Source organism: Anarhichas minor, unplaced genomic scaffold (assembly GCF_050575085.1).
Source record: "Anarhichas minor isolate MPS153535 unplaced genomic scaffold, ASM5057508v1 ptg000071l, whole genome shotgun sequence".
NCBI lineage: Eukaryota > Metazoa > Chordata > Actinopteri > Perciformes > Anarhichadidae > Anarhichas > Anarhichas minor.
In genome coordinates, this window is record NW_027466517.1 from 4,675,292 (window position 1) to 4,699,602 (window position 24,311).

Genomic DNA, 24,311 nt, shown 5'->3' on the forward strand with positions numbered 1-24,311 from the left:
CTCCAGTCTGCAATCTCCCGGATCCTGCCATTTAAAGGGACACACACACACAACCCAGAACCATGGCAGGGAACCATCACACGGTGTGTCTCAGTATTTTCACAGTATGTTCTGTATCACCGTCTATACAGTAGTTGATGCATGTGCTTGGCCTGTACACTGGGAGAGACTGGGGAGAGGGACACACAAAGACAATGCATCTGTGTGTCATGTTCTGTGCCTGCTGTCAACATCTCAAAGAATCGCCTGGAAGCCTGGATGCTCATTCTTCATACCCACATACCCCCCAGACAAATGGTATTCTACATGAATGAAAGGTGGATATTGCCCTTTATCTTTATTCTGGTATAGTTTATTAAGATAGAAAGAAAAAGCCCAGAAACCAAAACAACGTGGAAATGGAATCAGTTCCTTCCATCCAAACAAATGACAGCACAGTCTCATTTCGGACGGAGGCAGCAAACCGTTGTTTCCGTCATGTGTCGCCTGCCTTCTGGGTAACGCTGTGACATCCTCACACTGGAGGAAAGGAATTAGGAATTAGACTGATGAAAAGAGATAAGATAGATGAGGAGGAAAATGAAAAAAAAAGAAGGGACTGAAGATCAGAGGAGACATTGCCATGGTAGATTAAAGTACACGACAGAGGACGGGGAGAATAGATGCATAAGAGATAACTGGGCCACATCCCAGAGTCCAAGTGTCGGCTCTGCAGTAGATGTATTCCCGTAGCACATGTATCAGTACACATGATAATCCAGCAAACATTCTGATGTTGAATAGCCTCGATATGGATATGTCTGTGGCTACTAAATTGCTGTGTATATTATGAAAATAAAAGTCGAGATATTACATCACAACATCATCATTTTAGTATGTCTATCATCATCAACACCTGAATAAAACTTGTATGGGGTTCCTTTTAAAGATGAAATGGGTTTGGAAGGAGCATTATGCCCACAATATAGATATAAAAAAATCTATTTGTGAAGTCGCACACTGCAATGATAAATAATCTGCTTGACTGATGATGAGGGAATGCTGAGTAGAAAAAAAAAGATGACACATTATTTTTAAGAGTGTGCTTTGCCTTTGACTTTCCCAATATTACCTCACACTGTAGCACAAGAGGAGGACAAGTCACAGCCCTCAATCTCAATGATTCAAATCCAGCCTTTGGGTACAAGTGTCTGAACTGTAATCAACTAAGTCGAGTTTATTACCAACAAGAGAAAACACCAATTAGACCAAGCAAGGAACTCAAACTCCAGTCAAATAATCAGAATCACACCAAACTAAGCTCTCTGGAATATCACCAGCAGCAGCACATGGAATCACCAACGATGAAGGCAAGTTACAAGGGGAGGAGGAAGAAAGAAAGAAAGAATCCTAACTTAGCCTTTATGCTAAGCTTAAGTCACAAGTGAATACCAGCAGCAACACATGGAATCACCAGAAGAGGTCAATGCAAAGAAAGAAAGAAAGCATAAGCTAATGCAATCACCAATAAGGGAAGGACAAAGAGAGAAAGCAGGGCTCCAACATGAGATGTTGTGTATCACACAGTAGAGCAGGGTCCTTACCTAGGATGCCCAGCCGGTAGTTGACAGTTATGACGATCACATTTCCATAGCTGGCCAGGATGCTGCCGTCAAACATATTCCCAGTTCCTTCCATGTAGGAGCCCCCGTGGATGAAAACCATCACCGGCTTGGGGCTTCCACTCTCCCTAATGTCTGGAGGAGGGGGGAGGAAGAGGAGGAGGTGGAGAAGGCAGAAGGACTGATTAGATGACAGATTGAAGGTGACAGCCAGAGATGAAATTCCAATACTTAAGGGGGCTTTAGCCACCTCTTTATTTCTTTTTCTTTTTTTTCTGAGTAATCTTGGCACACTGGCTTTAACATGGAGACCTTGTTAGTTTGAGGCGTCAAACCACTCCTTTTTCATGAAGGCTGTGACATGGTCGTGGTGATTGAAAAATGTTATATATTTATTAGCCTATTTTAAATCCATATTTGATGAAACAGGATATTTAAAGAGCCGGCTTTTAATTTTCCTCCAGGCAATAGACTGTCAACATGCAAGAGTGGCAATCTAAACTGTCAAACCATGTTGCGGTAAAACTTGTGCGATTAATCTGGAGGAGAATCTAATAAAAAACATTTTTTAAATGGCATAATAGGTTGGACCATTTTTATGAAAAAGCATTGCTTTATTGAAACTTTAATTTGAATTCAGGTTAGCACTTCATAGTTGTTTAGCTGCAGGGAATGTGTGCCTCGACTTTGTGAATATAAATGCATGTGAGCTCTTACTGGCAGCAAGGGGAATTAAACACAACTAACAACTGAATGGGACACTTGTCTTTTTGAATATTATGAAGTGTTTCGTTAATGTGAAGGACAGGATGTTGTTTCGGCTTTGGAATTACTGCTTTAACATTTCCATAAATCACAGTGTAATTAGACAGTAGCTAAATAAAATATGCAGTGGATGATGAGTACTAAAATGACTTATACCGCAAAGAAAGCTGGAGGTGTGGTTCTATTACCACGGGGATGTTTGTGAATGTGTAGCTGCATCTGTGAAATATGAGGTCAAGGTAAGGAGAACCTGCTGTTAGCGGCAGAATTAGCCGTAGTAAAATGAGTTACATCTGGCTGATTAGAGAGGAAGAAAGGAGGGCTGCATTGTAAAGCTTCAGTCCTTGATGTGGTTCTAATACGGGCCGGATTGTGAGCAAAAAGGATGCAGAGACTTAGAGAGATCTAACAGCACGCTGCAACCCACGTTCAAAACAAGCTTTCGCTTTCATCTGCTGCATCTCAGAGACGAAGCTTTTCATCTCGCTTCCTAACTATCTCCATCAGTACACGTGGCGGCACACATCGTTTATCCCACTGATGTTTTACCACTGAGGGACTCGGGTCCAGGGAGAGATTAGGGAGTCTATGCGGGATTAAAAATTAACCAAACAAGAAAATCGAAAAGCGTTGCCCTCTGAGACAAGAGAGCAAAAAAGACGTGCAGTTGTTAGGGGAGTAAGAGAGTGTCCCCACAGTGAGTGTTTCAAGTACTCACAAACCAGTGGCTAGACAAAATAATGTAAACACCTCAGACTTCAACTCTGAAGGAACTGCTATAACACTGCTATAAGTGGTTCAATGTTGCTTTTGAATAGAGTAAAAGGGCTCTACTGTAAATGATGTACTACACAATGATTATTTTGATGAAACTGTCTTATCTAATTGAAGAAATGTATTTAAATAATAAGGAAAGTAAAGAAATGATAGGTTTACCCTCCACTCCCCTTCCTTGTGTATGATTAAAGGGGAAAGTTTGTCTTTCTACTGGACAACTGCAAACAAAAAAAAAATCTTACTAAGAGTGTGTGCAATATACACAGCCTTAGAAAAAAGCTCATTTGGCAGAAGGAAATGAGGTAAAAGAAAACAAAAATCTAGCGGGAAATGAAAATAAGGCACATCTAGGTAAAATGCCTTCTTTTCGTCATGTGTGCATGTTTGTCCTTCCCTCCGTCTCGCTCTCGCTGCAGAGCTCATTACATCACTTCTATCATCCTCTGTCCTTTGTAGTGTTTTAGTTTTTTCCCCTCCTATATTTGCTGTGCTCCCTCTGTCGCAGCAGGAAGCGGCCACAATGTAGTGGCACATCATAATTCTCCTCTGGAAGGCTTCCAGAAAGTCCTGACTAAAAGGTCAGGAGATTATGGTAGAGTTGTGTGTGTGTGTGTGTGTGTGTGTGTGTAGCTCACAGTGCAGATGTGTGTGTAGCAGGGAGGATGGAAAGCTTAAATCATCAGCGTGTCAATGAAGAGAATATTGATATCAATGATGGTGTAAGAGGATGATGACGATGATAATAGCAACCATGACAATGATGTTGGTGAAGAGATGATGATGGTGGGGAAGATGATTTTGATGTCCCGGCCATGACAATAATGGTGTGATGGTGGTGGTGGCAGCCATGATGATTGAACACCTTCTCACTCCCAACTGACCAAATACAGATGCTCGGTCAGTGGCCCTACGCCTCAAACTATGAGGCTCGAGTTTCCCTTCCGGCGTCAGTTAAACGTGTCAGTTGTCGCTCTTTACGTGCATGCAGTCTCTCTGCGAAATAAACTTACAACATAGGTTCATTTTGCTTTGAGGTTTACTTCCTCAACAAAACGACATGTTTAGGTTTAGAGGAGATCCTGGTTTGGGTTGAAATAAGTTTGTTTTTTACGTAAAATAACTACGTTTGTTACATAAAGTTAGTAAAGTCCGGATGTTACAGAACCAACAAATTACTGTAAAATAAGTCAATGTTGACTTGGTTTCACATGGTAGAAAACAGAGGTCTCCTGGCTTAAAGTCTTAGTTTAACCCCTAACCCTCCCACTCGCCCTATGCGGACTATCTCCTTCTTTGCGCTACATCAGTTGTTCCGACAGTCTAATAATGACACAGACGGGTTCTTTTAGTTAGTTGAAAGCCTGGTACGTCTCAGACTCTGAGACTCTGGGGGCCACTGACCAAGCTTCGGTATTTGACGGGAGTGAGAACGGGTTGGATGATGATGTTGATGATGGCAGCAACCACGATGATGGTGCTGCTGCTGCTGATATTTAAAATGATTTTAATTATGTCACAAGTCATGATGATGTCAGCAATGAGGAGTGCCAAACTAGCATTAAACTGAGGATGATGTTAATGCAAATGATGGTGACAGCAGCAACAGTAAACATGATGATTATGAAGATGATGATGATGATGAGAAGGAACAGAGTGCTGCTGAGTTCTAACCAAGTCATTCTATATAAATGGTGTGTTTTTCTTTAAAGCACATAGGGAGGATTTCCCATATCTGACTACTCTGTAGGAGCTGTATGATGTGTCACTGTTTCCTCTATGGGTATTAATACATTAATTTCTGCTGCAGCGGGCTACATCCAGCAGGGCTGCCTCTTTTGGTCCAGGGCCGAAGGTCAGCGGTAATGAGGTGAGGTTAGGATAAAATAGTCTTCGCAGTGTTTGAGCATTTGATGGATTTACCTGAATTGACTGGCTGAAACGGGTCCCGCTGTTTATGAAAAACACTGTACCTTGAGGTTTTAAGTTGATACAATCAAGCTTACTCTCAGCATGGTTTCCTGGCATCTTTCATCGGCTGCCACAGCAAGACTCAGAGCCAACACAATGAAAAAATCTAAACCAGACTCTCCCATTCTCCTAACTTATCAATCAATCCTCATTCAGCCTACTGCAGCTCCATCATCCTCTTTCGTGAAGTGAGGTAAAACATCCAATACTGTCATGATTCTTTTTAATATAGTTATGTCCTTTTGTGTTTCTGTTTGAAGTGACTTTAAATGAATCCAGTTTTTATTACATTAGTTTGTAAACAGGCTGGAACGTCCAACTGTTCTCCAGGGTTTTCATCCGCAGCGAGATGAAAGCTTGCTTTGAGTAGAGCTAAAATGAGATGCACTCTTGTAATGATTCGACCATTCAATCTTTCCCGGGATGAGTGTGGATGAAGTAGCGATTGTCAAAGGAAAGGTACCATGACAACATGGAGTAGATCGTTGCTTCCTCGAGGATGAGGTTATGATCAAAGAGATCTAGGTGTTCAGATTTCTCTGAGTAAACCCTGAGAGATGCCCTTGGGCTGTTGTAACAACTCTGTTATCCTCTCCCTGTGCCGGTGTAGAGGACTTATCAAACCAACAGCAGACACAAGGAGCAGAGGTGTTTTTTATCTTCTTGCTGCAGGGAACAAAGCTATAGGGACTTGGGCTAAAAGCAACAGGAAACTAAACGAGGCCCAGTTGTGAACGCCAATTCAAACGCTTCTACATGAAATGCTCCTGTGTAATCAGGGCAACAGTGCTGATGTAACTCATTAGAGTGGGTCTACATATCCACTGGTATGTGTAAGATGGCACCTGTACAGATCTGCATGCTGATTTGATGGCATTATTAGTAAGTGAGTCAAGATTGTTCATTCATTTCCAATCCTTAAAACAAACATGTGTATATTATCCTAACAAGTGAGCTCTTCAAAATGGAGACTGAATAACTGTTGTTTCCAGGGCAGAGTTCATGTTGATGGAGGTAATTAGCATTTAGCAATTTGCAAATATCACAATCCAACTCAGATGTACAGTACAACAGTACAGTACAGGGAAGTTCAGATTTTTGTCATCTATATGTGTATATATATATTAGTGCTGGGCAACGATTACAATTTTTAATCGCGATTAATCACATTGTTATGCACAAAGTTCAATAATGAATTCAAAAGTAGTGTATTGCGCACTTTTATTTTAAAAGTACTGCTATATGAACAAAAGTGCAATAACATTTGGTTTGTAAACACTTTAAACAAATAAGGTGCTTTTTAACAGCAGTATTCCCTTTACACAGTAGCAGTTATAATACAGTTATAATGATTCTGATAATAGATATTCAGCCGGTGTTCACAACTTTATCTTCATGTGTGTAAGGAGGTGAGCGTGGACGGATGTCAGCTGTCAAATAAAACATTTTCAACTGCCTAAACATGAGTGGATATTAACCATGGAGGCAGCAGATGACAAAATCCTTTAGTCATTTCTGTAACAGTCATGGGTCGTTTAGAGGTTTTGTTTAAGTTTAGTAACGCAAAGAGCAGTTTACTGTATATGCAGTTAATTCAACTTAAAGGGTAACTTCGGCATTTTTCAACCTGGACCCTATTTTCCCATGTTTTTGAGTCTAAGTGACGAATGGACAAATTCAGAGTTTATTGTGTTGGAGTACAGAGAGTGTAGCTTAGTGTTGGCAAAAAATTGTTTCATATCACGGCTGAATATTTAGTTGATTTTGATAAGGTGACACAAGATTTCATAAAAATACAGACTGGATCAAGTGAAAGATAACGAAAACATATTACTCTGTAGGGTGCATTCCAAGATGTCAGACACACTGACCTGTCAGTGGTAAAACAGCACTTTTCGTGGACGCACATTGATGGTGAGGAGTTCTTGATATGATTACATTACAGCCTGTTTAGTGTATGCAGGATTCTCCCACAACACTGGACCGATTTTAAACTTAAAACTTAAACACAAAAACAAAAACAAAGCATTTGGCTGCTTTGCAGTAACCTCATTGTTCTGTGTGGGCTAAATCCTTCCATGTTATTGCTGATTTGAATCAGATATTAACTGGTGCATTTTCGTTTGTAAGATGGTGAGTGGTAGGCCCAGTGGTAAAGGAGGTGTCACTTTTACTCCTCTGTCTGTGATGTCAAGCTTCAATAGTTGGAGCTGCACCTGGACGGCCACCAACTGGAGCCTCTGTGTGGGCTGGATGCACCAAGGTAAAACATTCTCCTTCATCATCTTTTCCTCCGACCCAGGATTGTCCTGATGCTCACTAAATCCATATTCCTGTGCCCTCCACACTCAGAGTAATAAATCCATAGTGTTGGTAAGATTGATATCTCACATGTATTGCCATATAATCTTTTATATAAGATACCAGGGGCCCTATATGAGCCTTGTAGATACCACAGTTCACGACATCTACATTTCTGTATACCCACTCTTAACCACTCCTGAAATATTTGCTATAAAAAAAGGAGCTTCGAACAAATCCTCAGCTCTCGGGGACTTTCCTGTTTACCTCTCTATTCCCAGCACAGAATGATTACAAACACCAGCTTTATTGAGTATAAGGAGATTGGAAAGGTTGGGGGATGTCCTCGTTGAGTTTGCATCTCCAAGGCGAGACCCAAGAGGTCAAGGGTTAAGAGTATCAAGGATCACTGGGGCGATCCAAGCTGATCAGAGTCGGCCCTGATAGGGCAATAGAGTGTGTGACCGTGTTTGTGTGTACGTGTGTGTCCTTGAGCATATTTTCCTCTATATTAAACTGGATTAGTTGTCTGCCCTGCATCATTTTTTGAGATAATACTTGAAGCTTGCTGGGATTGCATTGAATAGATCTGTGTGACTCTCTAATCGTATTGGTGTGTGTGTGTGTGTGTGTGAGCACCCAGAAAAACAGTGTAATGGCACAGATCAAAGGGATCCGGATGGTTGTGAGTCTTATTTGGATGTAATTGCTGTTTACTTCGTCACATTATACAGTAGAGGTGCCTTATTAAGACTTCCTGCCTGCCATTAAAGTCGCTCTCCAGCAGCCTTAAGGGGATACAGCTCTATCTCAGGGTTTTATCAAGGACATTTTATTCCTAATGTGACTTTTCAAAGGACTCCTTGTTCATGGCAGCTAAGCAAAGGTTCATCTTTTTGTATTGCTGAGATTAATGCATTTCCAGCACACTGGCTTAGCTTTCAAACAGCATTTCATTTAAATACCAAGGGGAGCAATGCAAAGTTGTGGACTATCCACTGGATCCCTTTAGTATTCATTTTCATCAGTATATGCCCACTACTCACCAAGGATTCAATACCTTCAAAGCAACAACAGTATGTAGGAAATGCTAATGTATTCTTTTATTACATTTTACCTTTGATTCAGGGTTTACAGTCATGTGTGCAGAAACAGTGTCATGTGTTTTAGTTCCAAACATTGAGTGAAGGCCACAGATATATGAGGTAACAAACTAATGTGATCTCATGGGAAGGTGTATGAAGAGCATGCCGTTCTCATTCCCAACTGGTCACACACAGATGCACGGTCGCAGTATTAACACGTACTGAAGTTTGTGAACACAAGCAAAACTATTTGCTGATTATGTTTAGGCAACATAGCTACTTGGCTAGGTTCAGGAAAACATCATGTTTTGAGCAAATGAGGACGTTTGTTCAGTCAATGAAGTTATATATGGAAGTAATCAACGTAAACCGTCACATATTACGGACGCACTGTTGCAGTTTTAAACATGTGGCCATCTTATCAAAGGCTCATTTCCAGTGCATTTTTTGGGGATAATACATTTCTGCTTTTACTTCTTAGTACAATTATGAATGAAGGACTTTTACTTTTAAATTAAAAAAATTTTGTATATCAATTTTTTATGTAAGTATACCATAAGAATCAGCGAAAGCAAAGAACCATGTTTTTGTTTATTAACACCAAGTATTGAAATGTGTGGTAACTGTGGATGATACGTAGGTTGTGAGCAGCATCGTGGTGCTAGTGGAGATGTATTTCTGAGTAACGTTGGAATAATTGTTTAATTGAAGCAATGGTGTCGGATCATATCCATTTCTACTTCTTGCTCCTCTTTGGACATGTAATATATATTTACATTGATAGTTAATATTGTTTATTATAATTTGTATATCAAGAGTTTGCTTCATGTTTACTCTTCATTTAACTTGTTATTGTTTGTTTTTATTTGTAACATGTTTGAAATAAATGATTAAAAACAAAATGAAATGCAATTAGAACAGAAAGTGTATGACTAAGCTTCTATGTCATCTATGCTACATGCTACTAGCATGATCTGACTTGGTGACATTAGCTCCATCCTGGCTTAGGTCTGTTATACAAACAAACTCTGCTTCTGTGGAGATTTAACTCAACAAATGAGATTATTTCTGCCTCTGTAGCAGCTCTGTCTACTCTGAGAGCCTTGTGAAATTGTAATAATTGTAATAATCTGCTGTGTAAGCACGGCCCTCAGAATTTGAAGCCCACAGAAGCCACACGAGCAGGCCATCGCAATTACCATGCAATAGAGAGTGAGTTTGTATATGCTGTTTTGATTTGTGTGTTCATCAGAAAGCATTAGAATGGAGAGGCCAGATGATCACTTGAAACCATAATGACAGTAATGTCACTTGAAATCAGTCTACACCCAAATGCTGGCTATTTTAATTATTGCCAAGTCTGTCATATCTGCTAGCCAATCCACATTTAGTGTAGCAACAAAACAAGTCATTTGGCAGCTTTGGACTTCTAACAGCCACTGCGGGCGTTTGACCAGACAGTTAGCTGCACATACTGCTGTGTAAATTAGCTCAGACTTTGCGCTGTAGGAGGAAACCATGCCAGGAGTGATGAAACATCCCACAGCTGAGAGACACTGATTTTACTGATTGAACCAGTATCTTGTTTTAGACTCCTCACATACTAAGGTTGTTGGTTTGACGCCCAAATAGTGAACAGGTCCAAGTGTTTTAAGCCAGTTAGCCAGAAGTTAAACTTTTGAGCATGATCAGACTTTAATACCACACGAATTAAAAGTAAAAACATGCAAAAATGTGTTAAGAGCTGGCTGAAGGGTTAATAGTTACTCGATCTGTTGGTGGGATGCAACATAGAAAAAGAAAGTAAAGGAAACAGCAAATCCAAGCAGAGAATCTATGATAAAATATTAATATTAAAGAATGGTGGTAAACATGTAAACTTTAGACATCAAGCTGAAAAGGACAAAACACATCCAGGCCAAAAAGAGTTTACGAGTAAAGAGCAAAAAGAAAATGTCCATCACTTTCAAAAAAAGGACAAGAAATGTAAGAAAATCAAAGAAGATAAAAATCGGAGGAGGAAGGGTAAGTTTGGTTTCCCTTGTCATGCAAATCAGTTTGGCATCGGGGGGGGAAAAAATACCTTCGTCTTCCGTGCGGTCACTATCACCTAAATCATCAGTGTGTTTCTTTGTAAGGGGACCTACAGGACCAAGAAGGAGAAGATGGAGGAAAACATGGTGATCAAGAACACACACAGCTTTCAAAAGATGCTCTTAAAAGATAAGAAAGTATGTCAATAATTCATGTTTCTATAGCCTCTTTTTCTGAAAAATTCTCACACTGACATGGAGACTGGGTAAACATTACCACAAAGTCCACTTCACATGTTTACAGTAAGACTTTACTGTGTAAGTGTTCACCTAAGAAAGTAAAGAAGCAAGAAAAGAGGGACTTTTGTAAAAAAAAAGAAAAAAAGAGGTGAAAAAAGATTATTTCTCTGTTGAAAATGAAGACTTAACTGAGGATAAACCTCTTAGGATCAAAAGACATACATCTCTTTAAAACAGTGCATACAGTAGCATCAGGTGTACATCTCAGAGACATTGTGTTAACATTTGGAAATGATCGCTGTAGCAGAGAAAAAGCAGAGGCTGTAAAAAAAAGCAGCATTTTTAAGAGCAGACATGTGAGAAACTCCCCCCTTGTATTTTCAGAGTGTGTGCAGACATCAACACACACACACACACACACACACACATCAGTTCACATCCAATGTCATGCATAGATTTCACTGCAGGGGTGCTGCTGTGAAGCCTGTATCAGAATATTGTAATGACAGATCGAGGTAAAGATGAGAAAAGTAGATACTGGAGAACAGGTAAATTGATTTTAAATTTGAAGTGGAGAATCACATAGACTGGGTAAACGCACAGTAAAATCTTTGTCCAAATTAAAAGTTAAATTTTGATAATATTCTATGTATTCTATTGATAAAAATCAAATTTAAATTACTACACATCGGTCAATAGGTTGTGGGTAGTTTTATTTTTAAAGAATAGTTTGGGAAATACTTGTACCTGCTTTCTTGCACAGTGAATATAAGGCTACAGCTGGTTAGCTTAGCTTAACATATAGACTTGAAACGGGGAAATAGCTAGCCAATGGCAGGACTTGAGGAAGCCACTGCATCATATAACATGTTCATTAGTAAGCTTTGGAGGTTGTGCTGAGTGGACTTTGTTACCTTTGGACAAAACCAAGTTAGCTGTTTTCCGCTGTCCCCAGCCTTTATGCTAAGCTAAGCTAACCGGCTGCTGGATGTAGCCATATATTTTACATACAGACACATGAGTGGTATCAGTCAACATGTTCTCACTCCCAACTAGTCATATCTGGTAATATGACGCTCCCCGTAAGTTTTGCATGCGTCAATTTCAGCTCATTTTAAAATATACTTCCGTGTTCTTGGGAAACAACCTGGTTTGGTAGAGGTAACAAAACTACTTGGTGAGGTTCAGGAAACTTGTGTTCTGTAGTGAAGTTGGTTACTTTACGAACGCAACATAAATTAAGTATGTTATTACGCAATGTAAGTTAAGTGTTTTACGTAACATTACACAACATAACTTAACTTTCGTACATTAATTAAACCATTAATTACTTTAAAAAAGTCAACGTTCTCCTGGTGAAAGTCCTGTGTTTTATGGTCTTTATTATACATCACCTGACTTCCTCCTTTACTCACGCCATAACTACGGCTTTGTAGTTAAACTGCACAGTTTGATGCCTAAGGCCACTGACCAAGCTGCTGTATTTCATGACTTGTGAGAGAGAAAGGGCTGAATCTATCTTCTCATCTGATTCTCTGCAAGAGAGCAAATAAGCGTATTTCCCAAAATGTCAAACTACTGCGTCACACGCTGTGGTTTTCTTGGCGAGGAAAAAATAATCTGAATTTGAGAGCATGTAAGTACCTGGTGGAATAGTCTAACAAGAGGAGTGGTCAGCTGCTTCTTCATTAAAACCAACACATTGCCATTCATAATACAAGTTTCTTGTACATACAGAGGCATAAACACATGCTATCTTAAACAAAAGTAATCAAGACAAACAATATAAACACACACCCACAAAAAACACCCCCACACACAGAGGTACACACATATACTACATAACAGATGTGATAGCATGCAGTCTGGAATTGAAGGGAGCTAGCAGGGTGCATGACACACACACACAAATATGACAACATCCTGGCAGTGGTTAAGCCTTCTCTCTGACACACACACACACACACACACACACACACACACACACACACACACACACCATCCACAACATATGATTCCACTTCAAATAGCCATCTACTGATGAGAAAATGACCACAAATAGCCAGCAATTTATGCCAATATTCTTCAAATATCATTTGACTTTATAAAATGTAAAAAGCAGTCAATTCCAACATGAAAAATGTTTCAAGGCCCGTTTTGTGCAGAAGGTTAATGCAGAAAAATGTCTCTGTGTGAAGGAAGAATAATTCAATAAAGACTTCAATAACTGTGCTGGTTTGAACATATCTGTGTATGGAATAGAGAATGGAAGATGAATCACTAGAAAGGTTCAAGATGCTTTTAGTCAGAAGCTCATATTCTCATAATTCCTCCATCATTCAACATAGTGGTGGTTTATTTTAAGGGCAAACCATTTCTCTCCCATGACTTTAAAGAGGAAGCCGGCTCCCCGCATATCATTCTGTCCTACAGCAGTCTCCCAGCTCTCTTTTGTGAATTTGACAAGCAATTTGATAAGCGAGAGCTGACTTGTGCTTTCTATGTGCTGAATAAGCACCAAGACACAGGAATCACTTCATTCAAAATGTGAAATGTCTAAGAAACACTGAGCGTCCACCGTCTGGAGATGTGTTACCTGTTTATAAAGTATAGTGCATAGAGAGATCACTGTCAAAGCAATACATGGGGGATGTGGGAGATTCACCTCAGCCTTTTAGAATACCCTGTGTAGAGTGACAGAAGGTTCTGTGCTAATGCCTAAACATACACCACACATTATATCATGTCGTTTTTGTTTTTATCATGTTCCATCAGCGTCTTAAAGTCCCTGTCGTCAACCTTCCTTTTCCATGCATGTATGTTGGACAGCTAAGTTCACAAATTCCCCCCTAATGTAGAATTTTGGGGAAAAGATGTTTAATATAATGCAGTATTACATTAAATAAGATATTTCTTGTCATAACATATGTATTGTGTTGAAACAAGAAAAGTTTCTCACTATAACCACATACCAACTTAAATTATTGTCATTATGACAAGCGTTAATATGATGTGAACATGTCCATGTGATTATGTGTCATAGTTAGCAGTAATAATAGAGATCAAAAAACATAAAGTGTCATAATACAATGATGGTCCAATATGAGCTCCTTGGTATAGACGTCTCTGGGACTCAAACTACTCAACTGATTTCTGTAACATTGGCATTGCTTGATGCTAGATAACTTCTGTGTTGCTCTTTGACCTTGTTTCTGAGAAAAGGATCTTATTCTTTTGTTTTTATTAAAGACAACTTTTTAATAGACTGGTAATGTACATATATTATCATCAATCTTATCTAATATCTCAGTGTCTAAACATTTTACGTTTTTGCTTTAACTTATCATTATGAAGTCAATGTTGATTGCACAATGTAATGGCAAAAGAATAATGACACCATCGGCTTTTAGATTGGTTCTCTATGAGCCTCGCTTTCACTATGCAATTCTGTCTGCCACCGGGTACGAACTCCCGCCAAAATGAAGGCTTCCTTTCGGCACAAATGAAGTGAATCAACCGTCATGCAACCAAAGCAGAAAGATCTTAAGTTAGTGGCTGTAGCAACTCAACTTCAGCCAGCGGAACCCCAGCGCTGCCGTCCGGCCTCCTTCTGACTTGAGTTCATAAAATTCTGAAGCAGCGGTTACTGATGCAAAATATAACGTAAACACTGGGCTCTTTTACTCATCATGTTTTACGCCTTTATCAGAGAACTGACATTGGGATTTATGGATGATATTGGGATTCTTGCTTGCAGTTGTTTCTCGCTCTGGACAGTAGCCAGGCTGCACGTGGTAGCCATGTTGCTAACCCTACCGCTAGCTAATGCTAGAAGCCGGAAAACTACCAGGAACTACAAGGAAGCCAGGACCATAACTACTGTAGTGTAGTGTAGGCCAGTGATTCTCAACTGGTGGGTCGCGACCCAAAAGTGGGTCGCGGACCCGTTTTCAGTGGGTCGCGGGCCTTTGCCTGACAAAAAAAAAAAAAATGGGATATTATTTTGAACAGCATTTTTTATGCAGCGCAATTATTCCAGCATTTACGGCACTTGTTCAGCGGTGCAGGAATCACACCGACCAATGCGTTGTGAATCACATCATGTGATGCAGCTCAGCCAATCAAATATGGGTATTCTGACAAGTTTCCTGACTTGAGTGAGATGTACACACACCGTGACCCACGGGGAGAGACGAGGATAGAGACAGCAGAGCAGGACTGTTGAGGTGTGAGTTGTGAAAGTCAAATCATAGGATGATCTCCAAAAGAGAGAAACGTCCAGAGAGACCAGAGTCATTAGACTCTGACTGGACAGACTCATAGAGGTGAATTCTTCCAACACTAATTTCTCTTTTTAGAAGATGAGAAAAATATAATATTGTGGCTTTTTCACTTCACCCTGAATGAACTGAATTTAAAGCTGCAGGGCAATTCAGTGAAAATAATTTTTCTAAAATGAATTTCGTTACGTAATTTATTTTTTAATCCAGCTGTTATTTTAATTGAAATGAAAAGAACATTTATTTATGTATTTCTATGTATTATTTATAATCCATCCAGTTAAATTTGAAAAATGAGAATAATAATTGTTAAAATATAATTGATGTGTACTTTCTTTATTTGATTTGACAGTTGTTTACTACACAGAGACGTTACTACTACTAGACTTCTTGAATATAAATATACCCAAATTATATATATATATATATATATATATATATATATATATATATATAATTTGGGTCGTGGGTCGCGGCTTGTCATTAAGGGGTGATGGTGGGTCCCGCAGCCAGACCAGTTGAGAACCACTGGTGTAGGCCATATTGGTAACGCTAAAACAGCCAGAAATAAACATTTTGGATATATTTTCCATTTGATAATTTAAAAAATGAATGCTAGCTAATGCTAATGCTGACTCCAACAGCCAGAAACAAGCGTATATGATCACAGTCCGTCTTACAGTGGTATTTCTAAAATGAACAGTGGTGAAACAGCCTATATTCTGTCATAACTGATCCATAGTTAAAAGGTTATAGTTACAGTTATAATACAGTTACAGTTATAATAAGTACACGCTGTGTAGTTATTATAAAGTGTTACCAAAAGTTGTGTGTTGCCACTTTAAAGAGTACTCCTTCACTCTGCTGCCTGCTATGTATACTGCCTTTGAAAGTGTGTGTGTCTCTTTGCTCACAATATGGAGAGTAACACCCGTTTCATGTTTTTTGCGGTCAGCTCGGTGCGGATGGTGCTAATGTGTAGTAATTCTTACAAATTGCGATCAAATCGGTTCCTAAAACAACCCCTCTTCTCTTCGTCGTGCTCTTGCTGTAGTCCAGTCTACTTTTTGAAAAGCGACTCACAGCCGTGATTGAACGCTGCTTTAAACCCTTATCAATCTCAGAGGTGCACGGCTCGAAACTCAGACCCTCCGTGCAATGGCCCAGGCCACAATTGCACGATATCACCATCTGCACCATGTCTACCATACTGACCACAACAAGCATAAAATAGAGCCAGCGCCACTTTCCAGCGTTCCACTTTCCATGAGGACACATTTTTTCTCCCTTAAGTCACAAATCTCAATTGTGACTTTGTCAAACATGGTGGTGTCAATTTTGCTGTAGTGGTTATTTCCAAACAAGAAACCCCCAAAAAATGCATTTGAAGTCTTTTTATCGCTATTGCTGACATCTGTATTTCGAGCATAAATCACTGTGTTAACAGTTCAAAACTGTTTTTGTGTTTAATTCCAATTAGCAATAGCCATTATCCAATGAACTAAGTTCTAAAACTATGGCCTGACGTTTACCCAAACTTCATTCAACACAGTGTACTGTCTATTAAAAATAATTTGGAAAGTGCTCCCCTTGTAAAATAAATGGCCTACAAAGACACAGAGAACACAAAGAAAGGTTAAAAAACAAAAGAAAAAACTGGTTTGGGGTTGGAGTGAGATACGAGCCACTTAAAAAACCTGTGAGACTGAAAAAATCAAGGAGAGTGTGATTGATGTGGCCACTCTCTGGACTGTACATGTGCTGCTATTACAGTGGCATGTTGTTTGACTGAGGGTTAGTGGGGATCAGAGCAGAAATGACAGCTCCTATCTCACACACACTGACAGACAGACACACACTCACGCTCACCCACTCATGAATACACACACACATGGAGAGAGAGACATCATACAGCAATCAGGTGTCAATTCAAAACTGCCCTGTGACAAGGGGGCCCCAACACTGACCTGCACTCCCCTACCTGTCACTGTGAGCATATGTGTGTGTGGGTGTTTCCATGCGTGTAACACTGGTGAGGTCTCAGCTGGCATCAGCTTTGAACAGTGATTTGGAACTTGAAACTATCTCTTTCCATCTGACTTCTGTCCTTCTCTTTCCCTTATTTTTTGCATCATTCTTTCTTTTTTTATTTCCATGACCATCACATTGATCTCCATCCCAGTGTTCCATGGACGAAATGGAACTTTGGTCAAGAGATAACAGGTGGTCGTACAGGGAGACGAGACGGTGACACTGGTGTGTCCCTTTAAAGATGTTACCTGGCATCAGATGTGAGGTGACACCTGGTTGATGACTTTGACCCCATCCCAGTTTTGATCACACCATCTGTTTCAGATGATTATTCCGGTTATTGTCAAGAACAGCTAATATGTGGACTAATTCAAACTACTATTAAAAGGGTAAGCTTTCATGCTCAAATTAGTACTAAAGAAAGTACTGTGAAATACAAATGACCATGAAACTGCCCTCAAGGCTGCTTTGTACATTGTGAGGGAGGTCAGATTCCAAAAGAAAAACTGCCTAATTTGCTTTATGCCATCGCGGCATAAAGCAAAAAAAAAAAAAGGCGGGACGAGAGAAAGAAGGGGCAACGGGTTTTAAAGGATTTAAGGCTGCCGGCTTTTCCTATTATTATCTAATGTCATTAAAGTAAGGACAGCAAGTATCTCATGTATACTGTAATGTCTGAGATTCAGTGGCCACTATATCAGGCTCACCAGAGTAATCTAACCCAATTCAACATATCCACTATTACATTGTACATATGATATCGAGATATTTGGTTGTCCTAATTTACAAAAATGAGGGGGGAAGAATATTAGAAACACCTCTAATTATGGAAGGTCCCCCAATAACTCAATGCTAAAAAAGCGCTTTACACTACAAGTCAACATTCACCCATTCATACACGGACACTATGCTAGCTCCTGAAGCTATACTGAATGTCTACACTTGTTGCTTTTGCTTCTTAATGATTGTAACAGTGATTAAAGACCTACCAAGCTTCACAGGAAAACTGTTATTCCTTCATTTCTTCAAACTGTCTTTCTTCTGTCTCGATCACCTGACGATGCGCTGGTTCACTTTTACATTGAGATCTGTAGCTTCTATCTTTATTTCTTCCACCTGATTTCACTGTTGAAATACTTTCACATCCTGAATAAATCCTTCAAACACATATTGTCAAGGCTTCTGTCTGCTTTTCTCGAAAATGACTTTTTGTTTTTCCCAAATATAAGATACTTAGATTTCCTCAGGTAGTGCTCCATGGTAGCTCTGACAGCTTGTCAGAGTAGTGGTGGGGGTGGGGCTTAGCTAAGGGTGGATTGCAAGGAAGTAAATTTCCTTTTTCATGTCAAAAAATATCCCACAAATCACTTTTCCGACTTCTGTTATTCAGTTCAGCAGTCTATAACCTATACTCCCTGTCTCTCCTTGTCTGATGCAGTTGCTTGCTTTCTCTCTGTCTCTCTGTCCTCTCTTCTACCCTCATAGCTCCCTCCTCCATCTGCATTGATTGCAGACTGATGAAGAGGAGCTTCACACTCGTTGACACTTTGCAACAATCCGTGACACAAAAGCCGGCCGAGAAGCATGGATAGCGCTCACACACACACACACACACACACACACACACACACTCAACCCTCAGGCATTCCCCCTCTCCTGGATGAGGTAATTATTGCGAGGGGAGTCTTTGTATCGATCGCACATTCAGCACCAGAGCTAACCATACATACCTATTGCTCTCTGCATGCATCAGTCAAGGTCTGCACGAGCATAGAAAGACATCGGCTTAATCAATCACAGATGCACATTAAAAAAGGGGATCTAACAGAGCGCACGGCTCAATGAGCCAAATAGGTAATCTACTACTGACCTTGGATAAAATTCCTACAGGCTATAAACTATAAATACAGAATCCATTCCCCGGGGTAAAACTGGGAGTCTAATGCACTTCAGCAAACCCTCTATGAGAGGAATTAACAGAGACTGTGAGCAGTGAGTAAGCACAGGGACCGGGCTTAATGGGAGTGTGATGATGGGGCTCATGTCTTAACACACAGTACAAGTGTGTGTGTGTGTGTGTGGGGGGGGGGGGGGGGGTTGCGCCACATCTTTGTCTGTCCATCTCTCTCTCTTCTCTTCTCATACTGTACCTCCCACTCTCTCAGCTCAGGACTCACTGGAGCCTGGATAAAACTGTGGTGTAGCCGTGTAACCAAATTATTATAACAGGTAGCTCAAACCAAGCAATCTGATTGGTTCAAAGCCGTGATATAATACCAACATACCGCTACAATGGAGTCTAATTCCTTTGCACTTTTAGTATAATGTTAGACTAATGTCTTGTCATGGTTGCTTCAGAACAGGGTCATGTGGGGATCACTTCCGCCAACAAGGATCAAGTTACATTTACAACGTATCAAAGTTAGCTGCTAAAACCTGCTACAACATGGACACTTGTGTAGAGGAGTGGATTGAGCGGTTCCTATCTCCAGAAAACAATCCACCTTCTAAACGACATGCAGTCACATGTAAAGACACAATGTTGCCCAGAATATGCAAGCAAGCATGAATATAGGCACACACTAACCACTGCCTCCAGCACTGCCATTCAGAAAGATTCTGATGTGGGACACAAGAGATTATTAGGTTATGATTATGCCGTAAATGTCACAAGTGTGAAACCTCTCTCTAGAGCTATTAGCACCTTTTAGCACTCAGGGGCTAGAGGAAGTGGAGAAACATCCTCGCCAGGCCAGGCCACACACCTCCACCGACCAGATAAAGGCTACAGGCAGTTATCAAAGTCATCCTACTGACGCTGGGCAAATAATGAAATAAATATCATGATCTATGATTAAAAAATATATATATGCTAGCTACTAGTGCATGTTCACAACATCCGTTCCATAGCAACCACCTTATTATGTGCAGCCTTGGAAGGCCTATTTTTATTGTGAAATCTATTCAAATATAATGTGTCTATGACTTCATATTGCTTGATTACTGTTTCATTAAAGCAATAGCTTGGCTTTGTGTTGGGTCGAACAATACTTCTTAGCTATAATATAATCACAACATACCATGTTCTGTCGTTGTAGCACAAATAATGTGCTCTGAACAGATACTAGAATTCTGACTTGTTCCTGTTCTACTTCATTTAGAGTCAGTTTACACTATGTTTCTCCTTCAGAAGGTGGGGTTTGAATCAATGTTATTTGATTATTTTAGGTACATGGATAAAAAAAAGAGCTTTTTTTGTTGGCAGCTAAACCTTCATTTTTATGCAAAAGTTTTATGTAGAGTTAAGCAGACTAGACAAGATATAACAACGTCCAGTGTGAGCCGCGGACACTTCGGGAATGAATCAGAATGCACAAATGAAAACTGATATATTAGTGAAATAAACAGTCACTATTAAACCAGATACCCTTTTTCTTCTACTATGGTTCTACATCTTTAGGAATTGGTTTGATGTCACTTTAAAGCTAGGGTTGGTAATGTTCTTCCAAATTTGTTGAAATTCTCTCATTAATTAATAAATCAAATGCTCTGACAAAAAATGGAAATAAAAATCTGTAATGAGCCAATCCGGTCATTTTATTTTGCCTGAGCAATGAGTCACTGGAGTCTTCCACAAGCTGCTAGTTTAATAGCTGGGAGTACTAACATAAACCTCTATGTTGTTTGTTGTTTATGTTCATAATGATAATGTTGTGGCTTAAAGAGTGATGGGGGGGGGGGGCTGTCAGTGTTGCCAACTTGGTAACTTTCTTGCCCATTGCAGTGACTTTTGGAGCTAGTGCTGCTACGTTCATGGGAAAAGAGTTGGAAACACTGGGCTGGGTGTTTTGGTTGCATCATTATTTAAATGAGTGTACTCTTACTAGTTTCTGAAGACTACCATCCCTAGCTTTTAATTGAGAGGTATTGTAACTTCCTATCAAAAGTGTTGCCCTTAAAGAGGTTGTCATCTTGCCCCATTGTATTTCCAAGTTAATATTTCATGACTTCCAGAAAAAGAAAAAAACAGCGTGACTTTACATTCAAGAGAAACGACTGCTTTGGTTTTGTGTTTGATTTAAATGACACACAGTATGTCCAGTAGTGTCCCATTGGGAAATGAAAAGGATTATGAAGAAATGTCCGGCTACTTCTGATGGTAAACATGTGTCTCCTTGAAGGCATTAATGGCTTTACAGTCATGTGTACGCAGGGACAGTGGCAGGAGGAGTTATGTGAAGAATGAAAAAAGAGAGCTCTAGAGAGAAGTGCAAATCCTGCGTACTTTTTCAGCTCCGTACGCCTGAAGTGCTTGGTGGATGCTTTGAAAAGTTACAATTCCGACACCAGAGAACGCCTCAGGGAGGAAATGTGGGAGGATGGCCCAGCATACAAAGAGCTGCTATTTGCATCCCTACCATCTCCCAACAGTCAATGCTGGTCTCTTTAAACCATGGCCAGAATCTTTCCCTAACCTTCACCAAGTGCTCTCAGGCTAACAAATGTAAAGTCGCTTTTAAAACGTTTTAATTATCCTGCATTTCTTATTTTGTATTCATACCATTTCCCCAAAATACATTGTTTGGCTGTATGAACGTGTTTGCTGCCAAATTGTTCTTTAGAGAGGCTACTGTGAAACCATCTGAACAGATGTGCATGAGAGGACTGAATAATGCTGCCATCTATCCAGGCTGTGGGTATGAGGTGTCTGGGAAATGACTAAAATATGTCATGTAAATGGAAATAATGTGTCCTAACATAGATCATAAGATTATGCAATTCTAAAGGGGAGTGTGTGTGGGGGGGAGAAAATGATGCATTAATATTCCAGATCATCATTAGGCTCTTTGCCTGTAGCATGATCAAGAAAGATTAGGCAGAAGAGACACAGATGGGATTGAGAATGATTCAGTTCATCCCATCAGCGGAACGGAACTAAATGTGAAAAGAAAAGGTGTTTTATAAATGAGAGTAAGAGCATCTGATTTTATGTCCATGAAAGATGATATTAGGAAAGACTAGAATGACTGCCTCGTGGATGTATGCTTGCACCAACCCGTCAAATTACAGTTTATATTCATGTTTGTCCAAAATGTCATCACTATATCAATTAACCTTAAACCATTTGTGTCAAATTTGCAAAAACCTATTGAGTTATGACCAAAAACATGTTTTTTTGTGAGGTGACAGTGACATTGACCTCTGACCTCTGATTGCCAAGTTCTAATCCGTTCATCCTTTAGCCAAAGTGGACATTTGTGCCACTTTTAAAAACAAATTCCCTCCCAGCGTTCCTGATAATAGTACAGAGAGACGGTCAAGCCAAAAACATGATGCCTCTGGCCACGACGCATGAAAACAGGAAGTCCTCCAGGAGATCTCTGTGGATGTTTTCGTGGATGTGCTGTTTCACGTGGGCGAGACCTGCACCGAGACCTCGTCTCAAACAAGACCATCCAGTTGGGAGAAGGTGATAAAAGAATGAACACAAACACAGACATCCACCAAACAAACATCTCCACACATTGTTTATTGAACTAGGGAAGTTCTCTGATGAATATGAGGTGACCCAGACCTCCCTGATTATATAACCCCCCGCTTCTTTTGCATTATTTTCTTTTCTTTTGAAAGACTTTCTAAAGACAAGACACAGCAGGCAACTCTATTTAACACATTGTAGATGATGGTCACATGTGAACAATACAGAGTAAACAGGACCACCAGGCCTTTGATAATCCCATGTTCAAAACCAGTTATGGTAGCATATCTTATTGATTCTATGATGCCTGTCTATAATGCATTATAAGCATACTTAAAAAGTCTTTCATAGTACTGCATAAGTATAGCCACTAGCACGCATAAATGTCTGTAATGCTTTATAACAACAACCATAACATATTATACAACATTTTATGATGACTTATTAGGTTAAGTATCATACAACTTCAAAATTGCTAGTCACTGACATTTTCTTTTGAATGGATTATAATCACTGTTGTAATGCATTATAATGTGATTATAATGCAGTGGTTCTCAAACTGTGGGGCGCGCCCCTCTAGTGGGGCGTGGCGGTATTGCAGGTGGGGCGCAGGGGGAAATGCAGAATTTTTTTATTTCAATAACTTTATTCATACCTGGAAACTTGACGCGTTTTGAATCAAAATATATCATCCACGTGAATCGTGTAGATCCGTAGAGGTTTTTTTTTTGGGCGGGGGGGTCAACTGGCCAGCCAGCGTTTCTCAGATTGGAGTGAGACGAGGAGAAAAGGTGATGTCGTGATCTTCACAATAAAACATCTTTGATGTGACGTGTCGAGTCTTGGCCAATCAGCGTTCAGATGTCTACACCGTCTTTCCCTCTGTTAAAGTTTAAGTTCCGTTATGTTCCGTTACCGTTCATACTTGCTAGGTTAAGTTAACGTCCACTGCATGCACAACTTTATCGACTGTTAACGTTCGTCATTATCGCGATTTAGGAGGAAAAAATATAACGTGATGAAACATGAAGCCCCCCCGTGTTCCGGTTCAGTTCACGCGGTCACTCATTAAACCAGAACAACGGTAGATCTGGTTGCAGGTTGTTTGTTTTAACTCAAAGTAGAATGAAAGGCCCAGATACTGATGAGATGATGAGGTCAGAGAGCTTCAGGGAGAGGAGGCTGTCTGTAGCGCAGCTTGATGCAGGGCTGAGATGTGAGTGGAGCTGGGCCTGGATAAAGATGGAGGTGGGCCTGGATAAAGATGGAGGTGGGCCTGGATAAAGGTGGAGGTGGGCCTGGATAAAGGTGGAGGTCTAAACAGACGTGAGTACAGCTTCCTGCTGTGACAGTATTTTAAATACATTGATAAGGCAGGGTATGCTGAATGCAGCCTCTGCTCCAAGGAGATGAACTACAGCAACAAGGGCTCACATGCCCTCTCATCACACTGTACACACTGTACATTTGAAAAAGCACAGATGGAGGACTGACAAAATGTTATGTCAATAAAAGTTCAACATGGACCATTTTGTTAAAATTTTGTTGGGGCGGTGGGGCATGAACATTTTTCTTCCTCCAAAGTGGGGCGTGACAGAAAAAGTTTGAGAACCACTGTTATAATGCATTATAATGTGGTTTTAGGTCACTCTAAGTGTTCATTCATTGCTTTTAGTAAATTGAAAAATCGATGCAAGAACAACACACAAACCTCATGATCGCTTATAACCTCCATAATATTACATTATCAA

The 24,311-nt window shown here is 40.0% G+C and overlaps 1 protein-coding gene across 8 annotated transcripts in view; it reads right to left on the reverse strand.

Annotated features, from left to right (window-relative positions):
• Positions 1-24,311, reverse strand: part of nlgn1 (neuroligin 1) — a 304,475-nt gene that overhangs the window by 197,111 nt on the left and 83,053 nt on the right. For 2 of the 8 annotated variants that reach the window (XM_076079311.1, XM_076079312.1), the window contains 2 exons: positions 10,581-10,640; positions 1,584-1,736 (listed from right to left, as the gene is read on the reverse strand). In XM_076079311.1, coding sequence (XP_075935426.1) covers positions 1,584-1,736; positions 10,581-10,640 — 213 coding nt within the window. Of the gene's footprint in view, positions 1-1,583; positions 1,742-10,580; positions 10,641-18,717; positions 18,735-24,311 lie in introns of all 8 variants that reach the window. The other 6 variants (XM_076079313.1, XM_076079316.1, XM_076079314.1 and 3 more) reach the window with 5 other exon arrangements.